Below are 9,838 nucleotides of genomic sequence, written 5' to 3'. Positions count from 1 at the left end.
GCCCGAGCTGAGCAGCCGCGGAGCTGCCAACAGGTGGCGGGATGGCTCAGCTAAAAAAAAAAAATGTTTTGGTTATCTTAGGTCTTTTAAATTTCCATATTAATTTTGGATTACCTTGTCAATTTTCACACAGGTGCCTCTGAACCTAAAAAATAATTTGGAAGAATTGCTATCTTAACAATATTGAGTTTCCCATCCTTGACCATGGTGTATTTCTCCCTTTATTATGTATTTATTATGTATTCTTTATGTGTTCTTGAATTTCAGCAATGTTTTATGCTTTTCATTACATTTATCTAAGTGTTTCACATTTTGCTGTCATTGTAAACGGGGCTGTACTTCTTACTTCATTTCCAAACTGCTCACTGCTATATAGAGATGAAATCAATTACTGATCTTGTACTGTGGCTTTGCCAAGTTCTTTTATTAAGGTTCTAGTAGCTTATTTACAGATAAGAACTTTCGAAGAGAAAATATTCTGTCACTCACGAGATTTTTCCTGACCCTAAAAGTAATATGTATATGTGTGTTTTTTTTAACAGACTTGGGAAAGAACAGAAAAGTAAAAAAAAAAAAAAAAATGTGAGGGCTAATTCCAATATGTAGGCTAATTATCAATCTGACAAAATTTCCTCAGTTTGATCGATTCATTTCACTTTTTACAATCCATTTATTTTTACATATTTGAACTTATTCCATACTGACAATTATTTATCATGCTTTTTCATAACATGCCTGCATCAACATTTTTCCTGTTATGAAACTTTGTGTAATTTTAATGCCTGCATATTACATGGATATACTATAAATAACCACTTTGCTATTATAGTTTTTTATATTGCAAATGTTGCACTGTCATAAGTGATGTTTCAGTGATCATCCATAGACACATATGTCTTCCTACATTCTTTATGATGTTGGTAATAGTAGTGTCATTACGATTAATAGCTAACACATACAGTACTCACTACGTCCCAGGCACTGTTGTAGCACATTACACACATCGTCTCCTATTCCACACAACTCTCTGAGGTAGGTACTAGTAGCATCTCCATTACACAGTTGAGGGAAGTTGAGCCACAGGTTATCAGAAATTATCAGGGGCCAAGTTCAGGGGTTCCTCTTCCTCTCCCATCGGAACCAGTGCTTTCGATGAAAACTAGTTCTGTAGATGTCTGTACACATGTGAAAGGTATGGAAGCGCTGAAGACAGCAGCAGTGACTGAGGGACCGCAATCAAGTCCTGGGTCTGAGTCACTCACAGTGTGAGCCCTGAGCCAACTCAGTGTCTCAACTGTACAATGAAAAGTACGAGTTGGATGGTCTCATGTTCGTTGTAGTTAGTTCTGAGGTCTTGTGAGTCTAATAATCACTTCTAGATTTTTTCTGGAAGAAACATCAAGATATTTGTCCTGTTGGTCTTGGCAATATTTATCATTCAACACACAGGAGAACCATTTATAGAACCAACCAGAGAATTAAAACAGATTCTCTTCCTAAATCTTTTTATGGACATGGATTAGCCAGAGAATCTGAAGATTAGGATCCTCTCCCCAGAAGGGAAAATCTCTATGAAAACAATATTAAAATTTGTTTCTGGATCCTCAGAAATGAATTCATACACCCACTAAGCGTCAGTGATATCCTAAAGCTGATAAGTGCTGATGTATGTAAAAGGGAAAAACATGTATGACTGGAAGGGAATTGAGAACTCAAGAACTTCTAATTACCAAACGAGGTTGAAATGAACAGACACTGGCATGGGGCAATGACAGTAATACTAGTAATCACAGCTAATAATTATAAAGCACTTAGTATGGCAGACACTCTTCTAAGGGGTTTATATGTTTGCTCATGTAATTCTCACCACAATCCTAAGAGGTAATATTATTCCTAATTTACAGAAGAGGGTATCTCTAAGTTAGGTAACATGCCCAAGTTCACCCCAAATGTTTAGGACAGAGGTTGGATTTCAACTAGGGTAGTCTAGCTCAAGCTTATGCTCTTAACCACTGTCTTCTTTACAAAGAAGACATCTTGGAAGGAGGGTGCCTGTGGGTAGTGCTGTGTTTATCACATGAGCATACAAGCTCTAAGTATTACCCAGGTGCCTGCTCCTGCTGAAATGGAGACCCTCCCAGGCGTGTTCAAATACCCAGAGCTCCCCTAGGTTCCAACGTCCAGAGAATCACTGTTTTTAAATTCCCAGGAGACTTTAGCACCCAGTCTGATGGAGCACAACTCCATGACCCAAACAGCTTAGAATTAATGTGAAAGTTTGCTAGTGGGTGGTTCTCAAGCTTCCTTGATGGTGGAATAGAGAAACTAGATATCCTTTTTTAATACTTAAAAATGTCTTCCAAAATTATTAGTTACACTGAATAAACTATAAAGCTCACTCCTAATCCCAGTATCTATTTATTTATCTATAAATACTTTTCCAATTCTTGCCTACATGCAGATACATTTTAAAATGGGTACTACTAGTAAATGCGTTTCTCATTCTGTTTTCCATTATAAGCATTTCCCCGGCTAAACAATATGTGGTTATTATCAGACACATAAAACACACTAAACACTAGTAAGTGTCCAAGAAGAGGAGGACGATCAAGTGAAAAGTGGCATGTTAATTCACTGGAATATTATTTTCCATCTTTTGTTACAATAATGATATTTTCTATTCTTCCAATCAACTACTCATTAATTTTTTTGAAGAAAGTACCTAAGCTGGACATCTCTCAACAACTCAACTACTTAATGGTTCCTTCTTGGGTTTTAGCATTTAAGGTTTGCTCAAGAATGCTCCCAGGCCAATTACTTTTGTAGAAGTTTGTGGAAAGAAAAAAATATGTATTTTTGTACTAATGTGAAATCTGAGTTTTCCCCCCACTCCAGGACCAATTCTGTAGTACGGAAAAGGGTAGTGATGAGACTAAAAGCACGTCCATGAAGATTACATCTATACAGTGTCTCTGCAGGAGCTGCCCGATGCAAAATACGGTCACGGTTCTGTGTGAAGTTTTCCACATTCATTACATTAGTAAGTTTTTTCTCTGATGTTACTTGTCTGGTATCTGATAAGGTTAGGGCTACTAACAAGCGCTGCCCCACACTGATTACAAGTTAAGAACTGCTCCCCAGTGTGCGCTATCTGATGGACTACAAATGGAGAGGTCTGGCTGAAGGTAATTCCACACTGGTCACATCTATAGGTCTCTTCCCCAGCGTGAACCCTCTGGTGCTTAATGAGGTCGTTCTTCCGGATGAATGCTCTCCCACACTCACAGCATTCATATGGCTTCTCTCCAGTATGAATTCTCTGATGCACAATAAGGGCAGAACTCTGGCTAAAGGCTTTCCCACAATCATGGCATTCATATGGTTTCTCCCCAGTATGGGTCCTCTGATGTGAGAAAAGGTGAGAGCTTCGACTAAAGCATTTTCCACAGTCTTTACACTCGAAGGGTTTCTGTCCAGTGTGAGTTCTGTGGTGCACAACCAGGTGAGATCTCTGGCTGTAAGACTTCCCACATTCGTTACACTCATAGGGCCTCACTCGCACGTGAGTTCTCTGGTGTAGAATGAGGTGTGTGCTCTGTCTGAAGGATTTTCCACACTCAGGACATTCGTAAGGCTTCTCTCCAGTGTGAGTTCTCTGGTGCCTAATAAGCCTGGAGCTATGAACAAAAGATTTGCCACACTGATTACATGTGTACAGTTTGTCCCCCGTATGAGTCCTCTGATGGGTGACGAGGTGAGAGAACCAGCTGAACGATTTTCCACATTCTTTACACTCATAGGGTTCCTCCCCAGTGTGAGTCTTTTGATGTCCAATGAGGTGAGAACTGCGGCTGAAAGATTTTCCACATTCTTTACATTCATAGGGTTTTTCTCCAGTATGAATAAGGCGGTGCCTGGTTAGATTAGAGCGCCAGCTGAAGAATTTCCCACATTCCTTACATTCATAGGGTTTCTCTCTATGTATTCCCTTCGATATACCAAGGGATGTGCCATGAGGCAGAGAGTTATGATCATCAGGGCATTTGTAGGATTCATCTCCTGTTTGAGTCCTTGCAAACTGAATAAGGTGAATGTTCTGACAAAAGGTTTGGCCACATTCCTTACTGTTATTTGCATATCTTTCCTGATGGTCACTAAAAACGAAATCATGTTTTAAACTTTTAGTACGTGAGTCATGTTTATGGAAATACTGTCTCAGTACCAGCTGAGCAGGAAGAAGACAGGCTCCCCCATATTTACCATTTTCACCAACTCTCTGCTGAGTAAGTGTTTTCTTTTGGGTGAATGCCACTTGCCTCAAATGTCTCTCCTGGTTTTCCTGATACTTGTCCAACTGGTCTTCACATTTCCAGACTTCTTCTAATGACAAATACCAGAGATCATTCTTTGCCATTCCTTCCATTTTAATGTCATAGGACCGTCTATCTTTAGAAATGCTCTTACTGGAAATTAATGATTTGATTCCAACTCCAGTATCCCAATCTGAAAGAAATGAAAAAGCTTTGCATAACGAAAAGAGTATTACCGTGAGAATGGTGAGATGTATGTGGAGACAAGGTATGTAAGCCACGTAGAGTTGCTTTGATATGGTTCCGTAACCTTGATAGAATGAAGAATACAGTAGTTAACAAAGTGTGCCAGGCAACGTGGTACAGACAAGGAGCAGAGTGAGAGTAAGGAGATACCATGGACTGGGTATGACACATGGGATTGGCATATGCAGCAGTCGGGGTGCCAACAAAGGAAATCCACAGAAAAGGCCACACTCCCATGATCTAACCATTAATGATGTAAGAACCTAACGTGTCTACTTGTCACCAGGATCTCCCCCCACATGGATGCCTCACACCACAGCCAATTTAATACCCTAAACCATGAGTGCAGTTTTGTCAGGCAATGCCTTTTATCTACATCACCAAAGCACTCAGAATGCCCAGATGGCTAACACAACCAACCTCTCAGAAAGGCCATGTCATAGGCTGGAAAAGCAACCACACAGAAGTCACGCAGGTACAGGCTCCAACCTAAGCTTCACCACTACTAGTGGTGAATTTAGACAACTTGCTAGCTTTTCAAAAATCATTTTGCTTTTCTGTAGTCCATGGTCAAAGCAATACCATCTATAATAATCAACAGAATCATTATTCCTGTCTTCTGATTCCATTGTTCTGAGACATCCGGACTTAACAACTAATGGGACTAACACCACAGGGTGTTTTGCCTACCTGCTTATAACCATTTATATTACTGCTGATTATTTCCCCTGGTTAAGAGCCTAGGTTTGATTTTCCAAGCCTTTCAGGTAAATGTTTGGTTCCGAACCTAGAAATAAAACACTACTTACACAATACCACCTCTTCCTCCATAAGTGGGGTAATACTGCACACTTACTTACCTGGTGTATGCGCTGAACTGTGTCCCCCAAAGAACATACATTGCAGCTCAGCTCGGGCACAGCTCACTAGCCCATGTGGGAATTGAACTGGCGGCCCTGTTGCTCAGAACTCACGCTCTTAACCAACTGAGCCACTCGGCCGGCCCTCCGGCTAGGTCTTATTTTGGGGGAAACACACTACGCGCAGTTACTGGCAAGAGTCCAGTGCGCAGTGGGCTATTTGCAGCGTGACTCGGTGATACCCAAGAGGGCAGAGGAGAAAATGTCTGAGTACTGAGCTTGGGGGGAAGGTCGCTTACAGAGGACACAGGGGGAGGAAAATGGGAGGTCACCTTCTACTTTTCTACACACGGGGAAGCTGGGGAAAGAAGCGACGTTAGTAATCCACAGAATGATCTGCATTTTAGATGTTAAGATTAAAATAAAATAGGGTAAATACATAAACACTAAATAAAGAGCGAGGGTGCAGTGAGAACGCAGGTGTTTGAGAGCAGAGATTCTTCTCGGGAATGGCGAGCATCTGTCAGGTTTTCTAACCAACAGAGGACACACAGGACAGTGGTTGGCGATGGGGTCCCACGGCTGTGGTAACGGGCCACATGAAAGTGGGGAGACAGGCAAAGATGGAAAAAGGATTATGTGGAAATGCGAGGATGGGGATGCTAGAGCTGGTGGTAACAAGCGCAACAAGAGAACGATGATTTTAATGAAGAAGACATTTTTGTCTCTGAGGCAAATGGGAAGTGTGACGAGGCTGCAGAAAGAAGACCAGCAACGGGGAAGCAGAGAGGACGTCTTGTTAGAAACGAGAACCAGTGACCACTGTCGCCAACCTAACGGGTCACCTGGGCTCCTGCCTGTAACGCTTCTCATCTGGTCCTCACCTGGGTGGGCATTTTGGGGACTCCCTCTGTCCACCAGCCATGGCTCGTCCCCTTTCTCCAACTGTAGGATCACATCTGGCTTGGCAAGCTGATGACCTGTTCACAAGGAAAGACACAGAGGTGGGCAAGGGTGGGGGGGCTCTGGGGTGGGTACAAAGCATCCCAGGTTTAACCTGAATGCCCAAACCCTTCACAGTCCCGGGGGGACTCTGAAGAGCAGACAAGGTGAGGCTACAGAAGCAGCAAAATAGACACTTAAAAAAATTCAACAAATGAAAACAATTTTTTTTTTCAAAATAGCAGGAGTACAAAAACCCTATGCCCCAAAGAAATAAGGTCCCTGAACCCCGGCTCGCTCTGATATCTGCTTCAGGGCCTCCACACCTTTTGATCAGTGAAGGACCAAAGTCATCGCAGGGAGAGCTTCCCCAACACAGAGGTGAGACTTACCCAAGGAAACCAGGTTCTTGTAGTTCTCCAGCGTCACGTCCTTGTACAGACCCTGCTGGGAAGGCTCCAGGAGCTGCCACTCCTCCCTGGTGAAGCTCACAAGTACATCCGTGAAGGTCACCAGTGTCTAAACAGCACAGGGCAAATCTGTACTGAGCGGATGGTGTCGTTGCCTCCCTTTCACAGAGAGAGGGGCCAGACAGCACTGGGGCATGGACCGGGTGGGGCAGAGCCTGTGGTAGGCATCAGGAGTAGTTATGTTGGCTTCTGGGCGGGTCCTGACACACATGGCTCTTAGGCACCTACTGTCCGCAAGCCAGTTCTATTGTGCTTTCCCTTTAGGATCTGTCAGAAGCACTTTTATTTCAATCAAGTTTGCTGTAAACAGTTAAAGCAAGGGGAGCTGGACACCAGGAGTTAGTTAATCTACGTTTATATTATGTGAAATACAGAACCTAATTCAAGGCAGAAAAAGAGGGAAATGGTCTTGAGTTCAGCGCAGCCTGATGCTTGAGAGACCAACCTAGCCATGTTTTACGACCAAAAATAATTATCCAAAACATTTTCCCTAAACATTTATAGGCATAAAACTAAGAAGGAGATTACATTTCCATAAACAGCAAAACAATCTGATGAAGACACAAGACACACAGGCAAGGCTTTATGAGCCGTACACAAAAGAAGCCATAGCCACACAGGAGAATTGCCTATGCTAGTGGCCGAGGGGTTCTCATCAGAGGCCAGGAAGCTTGGAGGGCAGGGCAATAGTGTATTTTAAGTGCTGAAAGGAAACAACCGTCAAACCAGAATTTCTATGTCCAGGGAAAATATCTGTCAGAAGTGATGCGAAATAACATTCCCAAATGCAGAGCTAATGGAAAATTTCACCAGCAGACCTGCTCTGAAAGACATGGTAGAGGTGGTCCTTCAGGCAGAAGGGAAATGATACCAGAGAGAAACAAACTTTCAGGAATGAGGGGCAAGCAACGAACATGGTACAAATCTGGGGGGACGTAATAAACTAGTTTTCTTCTCCTGAATCCTTCAAACTAGGCAGGACGGTCCAGAGCAAAACCGACATCACCTTCTGGTGGGTTTCCAACATACGTCAGACAACATGTGAGGGGCCCAGTGTCCGTCCTGAGGCTCCCGGGTCAGGCTGCTCCCACAGAGTCCACCCCCAAGCTCTTCCGGCCTTGGGTGCAGTTACCCTTTGATAATTTCACAGCTTGTCCCCAAGTTCCCCCAAACAGGCACTGCCCAGGGAGGAGCTAACACAGCCAGAACCACACCCAGGACAACCAGGGACCAGAGGACCCCTCGACAAACACTCCATTCTCAGATCTTTCATCTTTGGGGAGCAAGCTTGCTTGTGGGTTCAGTTCCTCTGTGTTTCATTCCTCGGTAGAACCTCACTTGGCTCAGCCGGCATTTCTGATAAACCTTCCCTTTGCTATGACAGGAAATCAACTATCACTACAGATAGCGCACACCACAGGATGCTGGGCTCCTGGAGGACAGTGTCTGAGATCTCTCAAGTTCCCAGGCAAAGGCACTTCAGAACTTAGGCAAAAAGGGGTTCCCAGGTGGAAAAGAAGAAAGGAGGCAGCCCAACTTACCTGGGACCGGGCAGTTGGCGACTTGGCTTCCATGCCTTCCTCGTTCCTGGTGATGCTTGTGTAACGCGAGGTCCCGAGGAGGAGAGGCTGGGAAAAGAAAAAAACACGAGGAAGGTTTGCTGTGACTGGAAGGTTCCACAAATCCTCACCTAGACTCCCTCATACCAGCAGGTGTAACGCAGAAACCGCCACACAGAGGGACATGAGACATTCCAGAAATGCAGCCACAGTGCCCGAAATTCCTGGGAGTAGGAAGAACAGGGCTGTGTAGACTGCCTTTTTGCCTGAACCCCCGGAGTTCCATTTAAAATTTCATTGGGAAGCAAACTGTTCTCCTACCACAAATCCTCTTTTTGGAGGAAATCAAACAAATAACAAACCCTGACCTGACCTAACACTCTCACTGCAGATAAGAGAACGAGTGTTTTTTCCAGCTGGTAACAGAAGGGAACTCAGAGATCAGAAGCACGAGAAACACGTAATGGGTTGCCACTGGCCTGAAAATGGAAGGTGCCACGTGGCAGAAACAGGAGCAGCCACGGAGCCCAGTGTAGCGGCCACTGACAGCCAGCAAAGAAACAGGAACCTCAGTCATACAGCCACAAACAACTGATTCTATCACAATCAGTGGGCGTGGAAGTGGGCTGCCCTCAGAGCCTCCAGGCGAGATCGCGGGCCAGGCGACCCCTGGCATCAGCTGCTGGACATCTGAGCAGGAAACCCAGCCACACTGCATCGGACTCCCACTTACAGAACTGTGAGTGGTAAGTGGGTGCTGTGAAGCCGCTGAATCTGTGGAAATTCGTCACACGGCAATAGGAAATTAATACACGGCCCGTTACCTTCGAAAAGTATTTAACATTAAGGAAAAAAACATACGCCTTACTACGCAGCTAGCAGCGCCCATGCCTGTCACCCAGATAGATGCTGATTTCATCTCCTTTCTTCCTGAAGGGCATCTCTGAACATTTCCTGTGATGTGTGTCTGCTGGTAATAAGTTCTCTCCGCTTTTGTATGTCTGACGATGTCTTTGTTTTGCATTTTTTTTCCAACAGCTTTATCCAGATATAACTCACATACCATACAGTTCACCCACGCAAAGTGTGCACGTTCAGTGGTTTCTGGCATACTACATTAATAACCTTTAAAACTATGGTAAAATATATATAACAAAATCTGCCATATTAACCACTGCTAAGTATACAATTCTGTGGCATTAATCACAACCATCACTACTAATCCCAGACCTTTCCCTCACCCCAAACAGAAACTCTACACATTAAGCAGTAACCCCCTATTTTGCACCCCCACACACACACACCCCGACCTTGACTAAGCCCCCATCTACTTTGCTTCTATGAACCTGCCTGGTCAACAAATACCACGTAAGTGGAATCACACAATATTTGTGCTCTTGTATCTGGCTTATCTCACTCACCTAGCATGTTTTCAAGGTCCATCCGTGTTG

General features: G+C 44.0%; 1 protein-coding gene across 2 annotated transcripts; it reads right to left on the bottom strand.

The window, feature by feature from the left end:
* Positions 1 to 403: 403 nt before the first annotated feature.
* Positions 404 to 9,635, bottom strand: ZNF10 (zinc finger protein 10). Of its 2 annotated transcripts, XM_019631928.1 has the most exons (6): positions 9,256 to 9,635; positions 8,370 to 8,456; positions 6,751 to 6,877; positions 6,301 to 6,396; positions 4,317 to 4,503; positions 404 to 1,386 (listed from the first exon to the last, which is right to left on the bottom strand). In XM_019631928.1, the coding sequence occupies exons 1-6, from the start codon at positions 9,496 to 9,498 to the stop codon at positions 1,341 to 1,343; spliced, it is 786 nt and encodes a 261-aa protein (XP_019487473.1). In that variant the 5' UTR covers positions 9,499 to 9,635; the 3' UTR covers positions 404 to 1,340. The 2 variants fall into 2 exon arrangements, with proteins under 2 accessions (XP_019487473.1, XP_019487472.1); XM_019631927.1 differs by lacking the exon at positions 9,256 to 9,635 and having other exon boundaries at positions 404 to 4,503.
* Between the last annotated feature and the right edge of the window lie 203 nt (positions 9,636 to 9,838).

This window comes from Hipposideros armiger, unplaced genomic scaffold, assembly GCF_001890085.2.
Source record: "Hipposideros armiger isolate ML-2016 unplaced genomic scaffold, ASM189008v1 scaffold_1055, whole genome shotgun sequence".
NCBI lineage: Eukaryota > Metazoa > Chordata > Mammalia > Chiroptera > Hipposideridae > Hipposideros > Hipposideros armiger.
This window is presented reverse-complemented; position numbering and strand designations above follow the sequence as displayed.

What these genes read in the sequence shown, in the direction of transcription:
- ZNF10 (XM_019631927.1), bottom strand. Translation starts at nt 8,402, where the DNA reads ATGGAAGCCAAGTCGCCAACTGCCCGGTCCCAG. An exon ending in CGCCAACTGCCCGGTCCCAG is followed by an intron (nt 6,878 to 8,369) that starts GTAAGTTGGGCT and finishes TGTGCTGTTTAG; the next exon opens with ACACTGGTGACCTTCACGGA. An exon ending in CAAGAACCTGGTTTCCTTGG is followed by an intron (nt 6,397 to 6,750) that starts GTAAGTCTCACC and finishes CCTTGTGAACAG; the next exon opens with GTCATCAGCTTGCCAAGCCA.